This window comes from Phaethon aethereus (genome assembly GCF_964289735.1).
Source record: "Phaethon aethereus genome assembly, chromosome: 3".
Classification (NCBI taxonomy): Eukaryota; Metazoa; Chordata; class Aves; order Phaethontiformes; family Phaethontidae; genus Phaethon; species Phaethon aethereus.
Genome location: NC_138576.1, coordinates 45,677,324 through 45,695,185, shown reverse-complemented (window position 1 = coordinate 45,695,185; position 17,862 = coordinate 45,677,324). Strand labels below are relative to the sequence as shown.

Here is a 17,862-nt window from a genome sequence, read left to right as displayed (position 1 = left end):
CAGATTTTGAACTTCATGTATAAGCTGTTTAACATCTGTATTATACCTGTTTGGTTTGCATATATGAAATTGCTCATAGAAAGTGAATTGAATTGTGTTTTTGATAGTCGCTCTGCCTGAGAAGAGACCTAGGCTCTTTTTTCCTAATGCTTTTGCTGAGAGTGTATCAGGTTTCCAAACCAGGGTTATTGACTGATACAACAGGATTTTTTTTTTTAATTCCCACAGAGAAGGGCAAGCATAGCAGAGCCGTTCTAGCTAAACATGTGGCTATGGGGATAAAGACTTGACTTAAGTAAGCTGAGCTCAGAGAATGGTCAGCAACCGCTGCTGTTGGTAAGATGGACTGACTGGACAAGGAGAAGGCAGCAACAGTTCTGAATACCCTTAAATACCTGCAAACCTCAGACTTCTAAAAGCATATGGATAGGATGTGGATCCTCTCCCTCCCACTTACCAAGGTCTCCAACATAAAAAGTAAAATCACATGCTTATTTCACATTGCTTGCTTTACTTTAACTGCAGGAACACAAGGACTTAAATGTCCCTTCTTTGCAGCTTGATGGGCTTGGAAACTCTGAAATACTAGAGGAGGTAGTGGTATCCATGTTCTCAGCATTGTGTGAGTTGTGGCTTAAGATAAAAGGAATGACTAGACTGTATCTAGGTACGATATATGTAGAATTGCAATGACTTCCAAAAAAACCTAGTGGTAGCAGATAGACAGATAGTGAAGGGCAATGCAAAAACCTAACACAAGTCTGCTCTGCATATTTGAAGTTGTATCTCATGCATATGAGGGTGAAAATTCAAGCATATGAATAAGTGGTTATAATTTTATTCAGACATACTATTTATGGGGCATATCTCCTCAAAATGAGACTGACATGGAATGAATATGCATGAATTTCACAGTCTATATTTGCTTAAGAAGAAAAGGAATAAAAGCGGGCTGGGAGGAGAACAGGCAAGTGGTTGAGTCTGCAGATCTTCAGAAATTTGCTGTAGCTACTTCTGTGACAAAAAAAGAGGAGATGGAAGGGTCTTTGTAAGGATGAAAATGGTAAGAACTTGCCAAGCAAAGATAGTTTGTGAGCTAAATAGGAACTGGAAGACCGAGGAAGGATTTAAGGCATACGCAGGTGGTTAGTACCATTGCCATTCTATGTTTTCTGAATTGAAATTAAACTGTTTTCAATAAAACACATTCTGGAAAGCGAATCAGTGTTCCAGCAGTGTTAAACATCTTCAACATGCAGCTTTTAAACAGGTATTTTGAGTACATTGGAGAGAACTGTTTCTGGTCTTTTCAGCCAGGTAGGCAACAAGAGGTCATCGTGGAGATGGTATTAAGTGCGCTATAACTTTTCCCTCCATGTTTGCCATGACTGGATTTATTGCATTGATATGAGTACTGCTGGTCTATGTATGGATCAGGATCTGCCACTGTCTTATCACTGGAAACAGTAGCCAGGAGCAGGCTACAGATGTCACAGTACGTAAATCATGACTTTTCCTCTTTAATTGCCCCTTCACTGAGAGGCTTTAGGATTGAACCAGTTTAATTGTTGTTGTGACTGTTTGCTCCCTGAAGGATGCCTTGCATCTTTCCTGAAAGTCTTTTTCTCATGTGATGAAATATATGCCCGTTGTGTGATGGAAGGAGCTGTGGGACCCACGAGAAAGCTGGCACCAAAGAGCTCACTGTGGATCAGATTAACAGTTGCTGCAAAGTGCTCATAGGAAAGGGATAGTAGGAAGAAGACGGCAAGCCAGATGAAAATGTTCTGAAGGATTAATTGTGGCTCTTGGACTGTTGATTGAACCTGGATGAGAAATTTTGAGGGAACTAAAGTAAATGTACCATACTGTAGCTGGGTGTGCTGGTACAAGTCTTGTTAAAGTGAATATTTTTTTGTGTGAACAAAATAATGATGTATAAACCAGCAGTTTTGGCTTTTATTGGAGAGATTTTGTAGAAATATGTTAAATTCAACAAGCTTTTCAGTGGAAAAAAAATAATGATTTGATAGGCAAGTAATTGTGTAGAAGTTATTTTCATCAGCTCTGTGAGTATAAAGGAGCTGCTACCAGAAGCTTGACTATTACATGTGGAGTAGGAAAGTGGTTTTGGTAGAATAAAAAGAAAATAATCAGAAGATTAGACAAAAATATTTAACTTTAAATTGATCCCAGAGAAAGGCAGAAAAATTATATTTTTATTGCCAGTCATGATACCTTCTGTAGTATCCTGATACACAGTCCTTTAAAACAACTTGCAAACCTTCCCCAGTAGTTTAAAATCTTTTTTTCTTTTCTTTTTTTTTTCCTGTCTTAGAAATACAGGAGAAGCATCACTTCTGATTTTGTATGTATTCTTTTTGATGTCTTGTGCTGAATAATGTTAATTTCAACATTAACAATATTTTAGGGTTTATAAAGAGATTTACAGAGAGCACAGAGGCAAGGGTTTCATTTTCTGATCTCTTATGGTGGATGTCATTACACTTGTTTCCCTATAAAACTTGTCCATAACTTTGAGTCGTTACTGACTTCTGTGTGTTTCAGTGTTTTAAAAAATTGATGCAAGTCTCTTGGTCTGAATTTTTCAGCAGTTGCTGAGTAGTTGCAATCAAATCAGAAATTACATGTTATGTTTATTATTCTATTTAGAGTTATCCTGCATGCAAGGTGATAAATTCCATACAGTATTTTCTCAGGATCAGTTTCATACTGAAATTGAGACCCAATAAACTTCTTTGTAACTTTGATATCTTTTGCAAAATGAGTTAATTGATCATACTTAAACAGCTTTTGGTTAAGTAGGGAAATATGGTCTTGAGCTACCAGAGTGGAAGGCAACATGAGTTAACAGGTGACTTCTTCCTGATAAGGTAATACTTCTTTCTGTAGGTTTGGGCTACTTTTTTTGGTGTTGTGTGGTTTGGGTTTTTTTTTTTTTAATATTAATGAATTACTTCAAAAAATAGTGTAAAAATTCCGCACTTGTACTACAGAATGAGGTCTTCCATGGAAACAAGCCTTTCTTAAATACGAGGTTTGTAATGTTTGAATGAGGAACTGCTGTAACTCTATTCATGTGAGAAATTTGATTTGGCCTACTATTTGTTTAAAGTTCCCAAGTAGCACAAAACCACATGAGTAGTGCAAAACCCCTTCAGTTAATTGTCAGGTATTTGTAACCGGGAATTTATAAGGTACTTAAAAATATCATTCCTACAAAATGTTTGAATCCTTCAGTTGATGTGCATATTTGTTTGCTTCGCATGGTTGTGAAAAAAACAGAAAAAATTGAAAGTGATTTCTTGTATTACATTAAAATAAAACGGTGTGCTTTAAAAATCACCAGATTGACTCACTTAAGTATTTTTGTCTTGTTAATTTAATCAATTTTTTAATCTGTTCACAATGCATGTTCCAAGCCCTGCCTGCCATGTCTGTACAAAAATTGTTAGTAGCTGTGTTGTGTAGGGTCTGAATGTCTGCAATATGTCATCTCACCCTGAGAGTTGTCCAAATGGGAACTCTCAATTTAACTGTCTTTTTTAATCTCTGGTATGAACAGATTTCTAACCAGAATTGTTTCTCAGAAACAATTGCTATATTGGAAATGTTATTCCAGTTAGCTGGCATGAGACAAAAATAATTCTGAAGCCATTAAGACAATTAGGTGACATGGATAACTATTAAGTAGTTAGTTTATTTAGTCTCTGTTTCTATATTATGGAAAGTCAGTCACATGTTACAACCATAACTTATTTTTAATTGACCAATTTAGACTAACAGCAAAGTATAGGGTAAATCTGGGGAAAAAACATCAAAGGAACACAAACAACTGTTAAGAGTATTTTGTTATGGTAAGCATTTTATTTCTGGCTGAATAGAGATGCTAATGACTATTGAAAATATACACACACATGCACATGTGTGTATATGTATAAGAAAAGTGTATGATATACATACACTTGTAACAGGGTGTATGTATATGCATATAAACTAAATCTGTGTTTAGTTCTCGGCTAAATCTTACCTTTGCAGCCTTTAAGTACTCTCAGAGCAGGATGCTACAAGCAGCAGCATTCCTGTGGCTGAAATACAGTCACCTCATTTAACTTGCTACCAGCACCTCTTCTCTCTGAACCAAGTGCCAGGAAGTAAGAGCCGTAACATCTGTGTTACAGCAGACAGGCTCTTGGGCAGAAGCAGAATTTGGCTGTAGCATGAGCTGAATCCCTGTGGGAAAAGCAGAATCGGGGCTCATCTCTTTGCTCCGGGAACTAAACTGAATCCCAGAAACCTATTGCGGGCAGCACACAGTGTGAAAAGAGTACAAATTTGGTCATTCCAATCACTTTTCCATTAGCATCCCTGCATCTTTTTATAAAAAGATGATTTTTTGTTTAAAATACCTTTTTTTTGGGAAAAAAATATGTTTTTGTGGGAGAGGTAGCTTAATAAATTCCATCAGTATAGAATGCTGGTGATGATGCAGTTACCGTTTTTATAAGATGAATTTTGTAAGCCCTTGTGTTGTGGTAGAAGATAGTGTGCTAACGGCTGTTGTCAAAACTACTGATGAATAAGAAAATCTATCTTCCCCTGTTTTTGGCAGAAAGCAGTGCAGTAGTGTATGTCGAGTGTACCGGGGCACTTCAAAGGAGGTAAGAGTGATGTAATACAAGGCGCCTTTAGATCTTTACCGTATGGTATATGAAGATGAAACATCTTCACAGAACTCAGTCTTCCGTTCAGAGAATATACTGGAGAAGTTGCTTTAGTTGAAAAGCCAAAATAGCCTTAGGACAACTCTGTTAAAGCTTTCTGACTTGAAGCAGGCTTTTGTACTTGCCTGTTATCTGCTGGTACACTGACTTTTTGGTGAAGAAAGGAAGCTTTCAGTATTTCAGTTTATTTTTGCCCATGGTTTGACTTAATATCCCATGAAAATGTTAAGAAAACTTGATAAAAAATGACCATCGATTAGGTGCAACTAGATGTAGAGAGCTGTTAGTAAAGTATGTAAGCTAGGATGTTAACAAGTTATCATTTGAAAAGTGATAGTACACTGAAAACATGTCATAATATTTTTGAGACCTTCTCTGGCCTGTTGCTAAGTCTTTAACATAATCTGGATGTTTGTGGGAAACATTTTCAAGCTTAGTGGTGTTTAAGATCTCTGTGATTTTACTTCCGCTATTTTAGTTCTTTGGAAATGACAGTTCGTGGTTTGGGGAATCAAAATAGACATAATAATATGCAAATTCCTCTAAGATGTTCGGTAATTAGAAGTTTTGCACAGTTCTCACTTGTGGTGCAGCATTGTCTTGAGTGTAAATACCTCTTAGTATATGGAAGATGAATCTAGATCTTATGCCTTGATTTGTGTACCCCATCATCTCACAGGTTCAGGCCAGAAATGTGAAGCTTTCAAATTTGCTTGCCAGGGTCTGTTTTAGTCCAGATCAATCCTTCTGCTTCATGCTGGGGAGCTGGGTTCAGGAATGAGTGAGTGAATGAGGAAGAGGTCAGGACTAGCCTTTCAGTAGCTCTGCCAGCTCTAAATGCTGATATTGTCAAAGCTGTAATTCCACAAGTAGAGCTCTTTGCAGGTACAGGAATCGTTGCTTCAGATTTCATTGCAGGATCATGAAGAGTTACAGAGCTTTTCCCCTCTGTTCTTACAAAAAAGTCTGACTAATCATTTATAACGGGGGAAAAAAGGAATGTCATTTGGAAACAGTGTTAACCCCTGATTGCTAACAGAAAACTATCCAAAGCAATCTTACCCAATTAAGAGCAAGCTCTTCAAGGTACTCAAATTTAGTAAAATTTTCCAGATTTACTTTGAAGAAGTGCTTTTATTTTTTCTCTTCTTGGAGGCTTGAAGTGGAAGAACTTTCAGGCTTATGGTGATGTTTTGGATGCTTTTCTAAATTGACTTTAGAGATACTTTTAAGGAGAGTTGGAATCTATAAACATGTAAATAGAGAGAAGAAACGGTTCTCATGTCAGAGAATGTGCTTGTCTGGTGGGAAGATCTGACAGGTTGTTGCTGTTTTTAATCTGTCCAAGTTCCTGGCAGAGTCTTCTGCCTGCTGGCAAACTTGTTCGCTTCTTTGACACTTCAGAAAGCCTAAGATGGGAGATTAACAGTTTATAATACTTATCTCACTGAAGAGGGAACAAACCAAGTGGTGAAAGTCTATCGTAACCTAATGACTATATTTTATCTCATTTATGCATAACTGAATCTGAGACTTGTCTTTTCCCTTCCCACTTTGTTCTGTGGAATAAACGTAAAGATCAAATTTTTGTGCTAATGGAAAATAATTTGTATTAATAGACTGTCAGGAAGATCTTTCAGGCACTGACTTCCATTGTGGCTAAATAATGGGTTTGTTCTGCAGAAGGCAGATTTCTCAGCAGGTGCCAGTCTGGCAAATCTGGCCTTATGTTTTGGGAGTTTGAAGTCCGTGTTAAGTTGGTTGCAGATACAGAAATTCAGCAGTTGAATAGTTAGCGGGACACGAAGGTTATGAGTAGTCTTAAAGTACAGTTTGTTCTTATTGCTTCCCTTGTAGGAGGCCGTTGTAAACTCATTGGCTGCTTTGTCCTCCAACTGCAATGTGCAGCATTTATTTAGAAACTTGTTCCTGAAGGATCCTGACATCTTTTGCTCCAGTGTGGAGATGACTTAGAGATGTTCCAAAAGCTTCTTTCTGGCAGAAATGAAAAGTTGCATAGCCTTTTTAAAACCAACATGTGAAAGTGTCTGTGAGCCATGACTTTGTTCTTTTGGTTTTTATATATAAACAATATTTATATATAAATCTTTTAGCGTGACATAAACTCAGCGTTCAAGGCTCACTGAAACTTTCTGGCTTCCTTCTGAGAGTGTATGGAAAAGCTACATTGCAAATTGATGTTCTCAGTTAACAGGTATGTCATGATGGAATATGCAGCTTTTTAGCTATGTTAGGCCTGGTTTACAGAAATCACTTGAGGCATAATAGCATTGTGCTGATGATTGATTGGTATGAGAGCGTGTAAAGGAAGTGCTGAGGTCCTGCACTGAAACTTTCATGGTTTACTCTTCTTCTCTAGACCTGTTTTCTTGCTCTTTTTTCTCCTGATGCTATTACACTGATATCTTTGCCATTTGGGGAAAATCTATTCAGCTTCTTTATGATGTTCAGTAGCACCCTGTGGATATAAATGACGTTTTTCTTCTGAGAGGCTTTTGGGGTCTCAATATCAGGATCCTGATGTTTAAGGCTAAGCATTTATTTTAATAGATCCAATAAGGCATATGGAAGCTAACTACTGTATGCTTGTCTACAGACTAAAGTGCATCTGAATGAGATCTAAAACAACATGCTACTCCAGTCCTGGCTAATGTTAGTGTTAAATGGTGAGTTTCTTAATGCTCCACAGGTGAGAGAGCTGAGGGTCTCTTTAGCCTGATGCCTTAGACCTGCCTAAGGTCTATACCTTCTGCAAGAAAGGGGCATGTAATCTGCCTTTTGTCAGGAGACACTGCATATTCTACCTCTTCCAATAAAAATAAAAGTTTATTACAAGGAAAACTTTTGTTATTCTGATCTTGTCCTGCTTTGTGTGTAAATATGTCACCAAGTTTTTGGGTTTTCTTGACAGGTTATTTGGAAAGCGAATACTTTGCTGAACAGAACAGCACAAGATGACTTATGATTCTTGCTCTTCACGGGAGCCTGTCTGGATTGGTATGCTTTTTTTTTTTCATTTGTCAAACTGTCATGTAGTGATTGTGTGTATAATCCAAAGGTCCACTTAAAATTCAGGAAGCCAAGCATTTAGGAAGCTTCCAAATTGGTAGTTTTATGTTAATAACTAGGCAGAGAATATGAATTAAAAGAGTATGTTTTCAATAATATTTTCAATGTTTACTGTTCTTGTAGGTACTACAGTATTAGCTCTTCAACGTGCATATTATATGCACGTATTAACCGTGCATGGTTAATACGACCATTGAACTAGTGGAACAGTTAGAAATTGGGGGAATATTGTGACAGTACTAGAAATGAACCTAGAACTGTGTAAGTTCTTTCATGTGATCTGCAAGTTGAGAACTTTATTTTCTTAGCTCTTGGGAAAAATAGAATTATTCTTTATATTTTGCCTATTTGTGGTTTAGAATAGTAATAATGATTCCCATGGCTGATGTTTCTTGACAGTTAATGGCTCTCTGAATTAAGGACAGAAAGAAATATCCTCCAGAGGGCAATTAGTTGTACTTAATGACCCAAAGCAGAGGTGACTGTTTCCCACAATACTTTCCTATGAAAATTGCCACAGTAGTGTTTATAGAGTGGAAAAAAGGAAAATTTCCTAAATTAAACTAATGCCTCTTGTGAATGGTTTTATGGGTCATCTACTCATGCAGTGTAGTTGATTAGTTTCAATTTAGGATATGTAAATAGGTATTAAAACTGAAAACTGCGAGTCCCTTTTAGGAGGAACAGTTAGGTGAGTAAGAACATTGTCCCTGCTGATTTGTGCTCTGACTCATTCTTTGCACTGACTGTAGCAGGAAGGATTCCATTGCAATACGTTTCTGTCTCTGATTAATGGCATAGGAAACAATGCTCGATTTGTATGGAGAGGAGAGTATGTCCTGGGCTGCTTTGTGCAATAACGGGGTGTCAGGGAGCACATACTTGAGTATTTTCTGTCAACACATTTTTTTTTAAACAAAATAAGCCCATGGCCTTCATGTTTGTTGTTAACTTTATCCTTTTCCCCCTAAGAATATTTTGCTTTTTAATGTTTTTTATGTAGCAAAAATTGTTTTTGCCAAAGTCTCCCTTCAAAATAAAACCATTGATAGTAGCTATAAAGCATGCAGAAGCTTCCCATTTGTGACCACTTAAAACATACCCAAGAAATAGGATTGCTGTACCAGGCATTGCTAGCTTCAGGTTTCTGAAGAAGAATGATTTCTGTGTGCTGGACCAAATCTTGGTGTTGGGCAGTACTGAAAATATGCATACTTTTAGCAGATAAATTTAATAAATCATTGAACATTTTGGCAGCTGTTCCCGGTGTGTTCTGATCTGCATTAAACATAACTGTTACTATGGTACTGTTGTGCTCCATTTTGACTATGTTGGGGTTACTGTTTTTGACTGATGTTGGCTTTGCATATAAGATATAGTCTTTTATTTCTGGTTGAGCATGCTATCCAAATTTTGAATGGAAACCTTTTAGCTTCAAAAGCTGTTAAAAGCAGACTCCATAGTTCTGGCAATAATTATATTTGATGAATGAAATTTTTGTGGTATTTAGCTTTAAGTGTGTACTTCATTGAAATAATTGTGTCTATTATGTTCCATAAAGAGAAAGTTGCATATGAGTGAGAGGAAAAATGTGCATACCCGGTAATTTTCAGCACTGAAATGGAAAAAAGTGATTGTGTGAAGCTTTTTTGCATCTGAAAAGAATCAGTGAGAGTACATGTTCTGAAAGTGAGAATGCTATGACAAAAAGGTATCTGCCTCTTGCATGAGTACTTTGACCATCAGTAAGCTTACTTATTTAAACTGCCAAAGCATGATCATCTTTTACAAGCTATATGATTACCTTTCAGCAATGACTCGGGCTTTGAAATTACAGGATCTGTCTTTCTCAAAGAGCAAGTGAGGACTGAAATTAAATTGCGGTGAAGTTATCTTATTGGTCCCTTTCTTTCAGCTTAAATTTCTATCCCTACATAATTTTTGGGAAGTTGGAAGAGTAGGAGGAGGGATGGAGGCCTGTGTTTAATAATCATGTGGATACTTATGGTAGAAGCCCTTTAAGTAGAAAAAAAAAAATTGAAAAATTTATATATGACTGCTACAGAAGGGATCCTCTTGAATTCATTATCTGAAATGCCAGTCACTTTATGAAGGATAATAGCCAAGAAAGAGCATAACTAACCTGCCTCCAGGTTAGGCAAGCGTAACTCCAAAACGCATTTGAGTATGCAGACTCAGTATGCAGTGCACAGAGAGATTTCATGCCTCAGAGTGATAAGCAGAGTACAGAGAAGGCTGCTGCCTGGACACCATCAGGAAGCAATGAGTGCAAGAGCAACACTTGAGTTTCTACCTGGATCCAAAGCCTGCAGTCCTCTTATCAGGTTAGGTGTCATCTTTGCAACAGCTAATCACCGCTCACTTTTGTTCTTGTTGAGAAGACAGTATGGCTGAAGACTTACGTAACAGCCAAATGGCTAACGCTTGCTTCCCACTTTAAGCACTTGGCTAGGTCCAGGCAACAGCTTGCATGAGGTCATTTTCCTCCTCTTCTCTTAACACTGTACAGAAAAGCATACAAACTTCACACTGAGGGGAGGAAACACAAAGTAGGAGGTAGCTGTTTGCTTAGAGAGCTGGGATAGTGAGAGAGCATGCATAAGATTATTTTTCTTAGTCTGTTTTTCTGTGTTTTGTAGGAATAGTCTGTAGACACCTGTGAGTCCTTTGTCCTTTGGTGTATACTGGATGCTACTGGCTTGAGAAATGCAGGGTAGCACAGTCATTTTGAACTAATTTAAGCATGCAGAACACTCGATCCTATTATCCTTGTCTGGTTCCTTCTGTTTAGAAGGACAATTTGTGATAAAAGAGTACTTTGTAAAACTTTGATTCTTTACATCAGAACATTTTCAGTTGTATTTTCTCTTTAGAGATTTTATGTTACGTGTTACCATGTAAGGCTCTGCTTAACTTCATAGTTCACAGTGTAAAGTTGTGTGGCATAAATATGTTTAAAGAGCTGTAAACTTAACCTAAGTGACCAAATTCTGTTATATATATTTAAAGTTAGTCAAATAACTGCATGCATGTGCTCAGAATGTCTGTATTCAAATAAGATGGCCGTGTACCCTTTGCAGTCAGCAGAGGTAGGCACTTCATGAGGGTGATTCACCTCTTCCTGACATGGACTTCTATATAAAGATCATGTGCAATATGTCCTAAATTGCCTTCTAAATCCACAGAAGCTATATGGCATCCACAGCATCCTGTGGCAAGTATTTTTCACAATTAATTGTGAAATAATAATTTCCAGTTCTGGGCTCCTCAGTTGGAGAGACATGGACATACTGGAGAGAGTCTAGTGAAGCGTTACAAAGATGATGAGGTGACTGGAGCATCTCCTCTGTGAGGAAAGGCTGAGAGAGAATCAGAATCATAGAATAGCTTGGGCTGGAAGGGACCTTTACAGGGTCATCTAGTCCAACCTCCCTGCAGTGAGCAGGGACATCTTCAACTAGATCAGGTTGCTCAGAGCCCCGTCCAACCTGACCTCGAATGTTTCCAGGAATGGGGCATCTACCACCTCTCTGGGCAACCTGTGCCAGTGTTTCACCACCCTCATGGTAAAAAATTTCTTCCTTAGATCTAGCCTAAATCTACCCTCTTTCAGTTTAAAACAGTTACCCCTTGTCCTATCACTACAGGCCCTGCTAAAAAGTCTGTCCCTGGCTTTCTTACAAACCCCCTTGAAGTACTGGAAGGCTGCAAGAAGGTCTCCCTGGAGCCTTCTCTTCTGCAGGCTGAACAACCCCAACTCTCTCAGCCTGTCCTCACAGGAGAGGTGTTCTGTCCCCCTGATCATTTCTGTGTCCCTCCTCTGGAGCCTCTTCAAGAGGTCCGTGTCTTTCCTGTGCTGAGGGCTCCAGAGCTGGACGCAGGACTCCAGGTGGGGTCTCACCAGAGCAGAGTAGAGGGGTGGAATTACCTCCCTTGAGCTGCTGACCATGCTTCTTTTGATGCAGCACAGGATACAGTTGGCCTTTTGGGCTGCAGACGCACATTGCTGGCTCATGTCCAGCTTTTCATCCAGCAGTACCCCTAAGTCCTTCTGGGCAGGGCTGTTCTCAATCCCTTCATCCCCCAGCCTGTACTGATACTGGGGGTTGCCCTGACCCAGGTGCAGGACCCTGCACTTGGCGTTGTTGAACCTCATGAGGTTCACATGGGCCCATTCCTTGAGCTTGTCCAGGTCCCCCAGGATGGCAACCCATCCCTCAGGCGTGTCAACCACACCACTCAGCTTGGTGTCATCTGCAAACTTGCTGAGGGTGTGCTCAATCCCAGTGTCTATGTCACTGATGAAGATATTAAACAGTACTGGTCCCAGTACGGTCCCCTGAGGGACACCACTCATCACAGAAGGATGATGAAGAGAAGGATGAGAGAAGGACGTTGTCCCTGGACCTGAGCTGGGACTGTTAAGCCCGGAGCAGAGAAGGCTCGGGAGGATCTTATCACTGTATATAAATACCTGTAGGGAGCGTACAAAGAGGACAAAGGACAGGCTCTTTTCAGTGGTGCCCACTGACAGGACCAGAGGCAGTGGGCACAAACTGAAACACAGGAGATTTGCCCCTGAACATCAGGAAACACTTTTCCACTGTGAGAGTGACTCAGCGCTAGCACAGGTTGCCCATAGAGGTTGTGGAGTCTTTATCCTTGGAGGTGATCAAAAGCTGTCTGGACGTGGTCCTGGGTAATTGGCTTTAGGTGGCCCTGCTTGAGCAGAGGTTTTGGACAAGACGACCTCCAGAGGTCCCTTCCAACCTCAGACATTCTGTGGTTTTGTGATTTCTTTTCCTATCCTTATATTATGAAAGACAGCAATCATTCACTTTCCCTGTTCCACTAATAATTCTGTAGACCTCTAATGATACCTTTTTTCAGTCGCTTTTGAATGGAGATCAGGTGGAGCAGAACTGAATGTAGTACTGAAGATAAAAGGTGCCATGGATGTGTATTGTGGCAGGTAGTGTATATAAATATACAGTGTATGTAGACAGCTCCTGCTTTTCTATTCCTTTGCTAACAATTCTGAACACTTGGCTGATGTTTTCATAGAGCAGACTAACTCTTTTTTCCTTCTGGATGGTAGTTGTTGGTTTTAGCATCTGTTACTGTGCAGATAACTACATGCATAGCTTTATCTCTAGCAACACTGAATTTTATCTGTCTATTAGCTTGTCAATAACTGTCATGAGATCCTTCTGTACCTCTTTATAGTTGACCTTTGTTAAATTGCTGTGAAAAACAGTTCATGTTCATCATCAGCAAGTGTCATGGTTTCACATTTTCCTCTTAGGTTGAAGAGCTTGAACCCTAGTATAGATTTTCTTTGTAGGATCATTCCAGTGACCTTTTTTCACTGCAAAACTTAACTGCTCCTTGTTTTGTTTCCTATTTTAAATTGATTATTGTCTGTGAGAGGGCTTTACATTTATCTAATGGCAGATTAGGTTCTTTTTAGAGCCTTGGTGGAGAGACCTTGTCAAAAACAATCAGAAATGCAAAAGTTACCTTTGCTGGCTTATTGCTTATAGAACGCTAAAAGATACTGCCTGGGGATCTAATTTTCTTTACTCCGTGATTTTTAAATCCAGAATTATTTGTTGAATTTATGCTCTTTTGCAGTCCCTGCAGGATGCTACAGCTTCCTTTCCTCTTCAGTGTTCTTGGCTTGTGGAGTCATAAACCTCGGTGAACTTCAGGTGAGATGTTCATTGGTAAAATCCTTGCTTTTTTTATCCTGGAAAGCTGTGTTAACATTTCTGCTGTTGGCTACAGATTTTATTCTAACAAATATGTTAAATACATCTAGTAAAGGAAAGGTTTATAAAGACCAAAGAAAGAAGAGTTTTGGCTACTATATATGCTTTAGCCTGTAATTAACATTGAGTTTTTCTCTAGAAACATTACTGTAAAATAAAAACAAAAGGGAGAGAATGGAGAGAAAAGGAAAATCTAGCATAAAGACAATAGAATTTGTCATTTTTGCCAAATGTCAATATGCATAGCTTAGTATACTGTTGCTCGGTTTAACAATCTTTGAAATATTTAGGATAAAGTAGGAAATTATGACATTCCCTTCCATTCAAGCAAGAAAACCTCTAGACAGTGGAATTTGTATGACTCAAGGAAATTAGGATGTTTGTAATAATATCCCCTCATGATACCATTGAAAATTAAAGGGGACAGAAGTTAATGATTTGTCTTAGAAAAAATGCTGAAGGCTATTTGGCCCTGGAAATCGTCTAGTGGTACTGAGATACAGATAGGAAGGGAGTAGCTTTTCTGTGGAATGAGAGGAACAGGTCATAGTGCTGATGTTCCTTCATGAAGCCTTGGCAGCAGCCTGAGCAGGCTTGCATTCAGATCACTAGAAGTCCAAACTGGGGACATACTGTAAGACTACAAAGTCTAACCTTTGTTGGTGAAGTGTTATCCAGGGAAGAGAAAACTTTTGATCCTCCGCAAATCATGTAGTCCTTGTGTAAATTCGTAAAAGGATTCCTTCCTCCCTTCACTTTTGCTGGACGTTGATACCAAACAGAACCTGCATAAATACTGTGGGCAGGATTTGAGTTGCCAACATAAGCATCTCGAGTTAGTAGCACAAGCTTGTCACCGTGTACAGAGGTGGAGGAGATAGATTGCCCTCTGAAAATGCCTATATCCCTCTTCTGACTAAAAACATGAAAACAGCCTAAAGTGACTATTACAGTCATCCAGAATGAATGAGGTGAATCCCACTTTATGTTTCTGTCTATAGTGATCTGTTTTTTAAAAGGTCATAGAATCCCTCTGGTTGCCAGCTTGATCAGATGCCAGAGTACTCTGGGAGTGTTTAATAGTCCAAAATAGAGGGGAGGCGTTCTAGCACTGAAAAGGGGAGACAGCTCTCAACTCCTTTGTGTTTTTGACTGCAAGAACAGTACACGTAATAATACAATAGATGTAATAATAGTACAACACGACAGTATATGTAAACTATAAAAGGAAATGTTGCATTATATCAGCATAACAATGAGGGAGGGAGTTCAGAACATCCAAGGATTAGATTTACAGGGGAAAAGAGGGCGCACACGGTTAAATTATGTGGGATACTGAGATGAATTAACAAAGACATGTCTAGACCAGTGAAAGTGGGAAGAGGGAACTGTCCTAGTGACTGAAGAAGAGTGAGTTTCCCACACCTTGATATGAGTCAGTCACTAAATGAAACAAATTGAGAAATACTTTAATCCTGTGGACAAGTTATTAAATAATTAGTAACAGGTTAGGATGTTTTATGTTTTTTTCCTGAGGCTTCTGCTGCTGTGGACTGACATGGAACCAAGGATTCTGTATTACGTAGGATAGCTCAGATAGGTAGGCTTTTCAGTGCTTACCAAACAGGCAGATAGGCGATACTGATACCATTTAAGCTACTTGGAAATGTTATTAAAGTTTCCAGCTGTAGGCTGTTTCAAAACAAAATTATGAAGTTAGTTTAAAAATGATGAGATTTAAATAAAGGTGCTGATTTGATTTATTCACTCTTCATCAGTAAAATTTGTTTTCAAACACAAAAGTTTTCCAGTCCTGATTATAGTAGAAAAAAGCTTGGTGAGTGAGAGTATTGTACAGTACTGGCAAGACTACAGGAGCAGGGTCTATAAGAAAAAGACCAAATATTACAAGACTCCTGTGACTGGTGCTTAAGTAAATTGTGTTGACAAAGTGTAAATATGTGTTAAGGATCCTTTTGTAATTAAGGAAAGCAGAGCAATCGTTTGGTTCCCATTGGTTTCAGAGAGTCTTATTTTTGTTTCTTTAAATTTCTTTTTCAGATGGAAATACTGACTTTAAGAACTTTGATGCTTTCAGACATTGAATTTTGATTCGTTAAATGACCAGGAATATGGTACTGCCAGAACAAGATGAAATGCCTTGAAGACCTTTGGTTCTGCTTTCATTTCTCCTGAAGCAATGGTTTTCTCAGCAATGTTGACACTGGCCCACTCTGGGACCTCAAATGCTACTTTTATTGTTTATGAAAACGCCTATATGAATTTTACCACTCCCCAATTCTTGCTTCGTAGTGGCACAACACAGCCATTGAGATACAGTTCAGGTGCCGCGCTCACCACTGAGAAAAGTACTTTTCTGGTAAACACTACAGCTATCCTGCCATCGCAAGAAGTTTTCAGGAGCTTGAGTTTGCCACTCCAGATCATTCTTTCTGCTGCTATGATATTTATTCTATTGGTTTCTTTCCTTGGAAACTTTGTTGTCTGCCTCATGGTCTACCAGAAGGCAGCCATGCGATCTGCAATTAACATTCTCTTAGCAAGCCTGGCTTTTGCAGACATGCTGCTGGCAGTGCTGAACATGCCTTTTGCTCTGATAACAATCATTACCACTCAGTGGATTTTTGGGGATATATTCTGCAGAGTCTCTGCCATGTTCTTCTGGCTTTTTGTCATAGAGGGGGTAGCCATTCTTCTTATAATTAGTATTGACAGATTTCTTATCATAGTTCAGAGGCAAGATAAACTGAACCCTTACCGTGCAAAGATTCTCATTGTGATTTCTTGGGTGGCATCCTTTGTTGTTGCTTTTCCGTTATCAGTAGGGAATCCTAATCTGCAGATACCCTCCAGAGCACCTCAGTGTGTTTTTGGCTACTCTACAAGCCCAGGTTACCGAGCCTACGTGATAGTTATCTTGCTAATTTCTTTTTTTATTCCATTCCTGGTAATGCTGTATTCTTTTATGGGCATACTCAACACCGTCCGCCACAATGCAGTTCGCATCCACAGCCACCCTGACAGCATATGCCTCAGTCAGGCCAGCAAACTTGGTCTCATGAGCTTACAGAGACCTTTTCAGATGAATATTGATATGAGCTTTAAAACTCGTGCCTTCACAACCATCTTGATTTTGTTCCTTGTCTTCATAGTCTGTTGGGCGCCCTTCACCACTTACAGCCTTATTGCCACATTCAACAGCCACTTCTACTACAAGCACAACTTTTTTGAGATAAGCACTTGGCTCCTTTGGCTCTGCTACCTCAAGTCTGCACTGAATCCACTGATTTACTACTGGAGGATTAAGAAGTTTCATGATGCATGCTTGGACTTGATGCCCAAATATTTCAAGTTTTTGCCACAGCTACCTGGCCATACAAGGCGGCGCATTCGACCCAGTGCCATCTATGTGTGTGGGGAGCATCGGTCGGTAGTGTGAAGCTGCAGTTGTTTGACAATGATTGTTATTTTCTGGGATTATTTGTTCCTAGGCTTTAAGTTGAATTTTGTTTTGTTTAATATGGCTTCTTCAGTGTGGCCATATCTTGTAACTTGATTAAATTTTCCAGTACTCTGTGCAATTTTGGGAGGAAAGATGGAGGGGAGGTGATTGGTTATAGTTGGGTTTACTAACAGAATACAATGTAAACAAAATAACAAATGTTACCTCTAGGATTCCATGGAAATCCATTCTTTTAAATGAAAACTACATTTGTAACATTTTGTCAGGTTTATGCTTCTAGGCCTGCAATTGCATCTAATTGTAGGGACTTTTTATGCTGCTAAGATACAGTATATTTAGTTGGTGTAATTCTTCTGAAAAATGTTGCTGCTGTCTGCCAATGTATTAGAGCCAAAAAGTCTCATTAGATGGCTTCTATTTAATTTTAACAATATTTCAGAAGTTTTCATGGTGACACTAGAAAACTTTTTTTTAATATTTCCATTAATATTTTTGTGCACTTTACAAAATTTACTATAGAATTTGTTCATTGGAATATTTTGTTCTTATTGAAGGGGTATTATTATTATTATTTGTTATATTGGTGAATTTCAATGAAAGACCCAGGTAAGCTCTAGGAGGGCAATTTATGTTGGTATAGCTACACGTACAGTCATATATTTGCTCTTTTTCTAACAATTGATCAAAATTAACATTAACTGCTCATTTATCAGGGGAGTTGGAAGGATAAAACGGAGGAATGAAAGGAAAA

General features: G+C 38.7%; 1 protein-coding gene across 1 annotated transcript; it reads left to right on the top strand.

Moving 5' to 3' along the window:
• Positions 1-15,827: 15,827 nt before the first annotated feature.
• On the top strand, positions 15,828-17,087 carry GPR63 (G protein-coupled receptor 63; the record flags this gene model as incomplete). Its single annotated transcript, XM_081997349.1, has 1 exon — positions 15,828-17,087. One exon carries the CDS (start codon positions 15,828-15,830, stop codon positions 17,085-17,087), a length of 1,260 nt encoding a protein of 419 aa, XP_081853475.1.
• Positions 17,088-17,862: the final 775 nt, after the last annotated feature.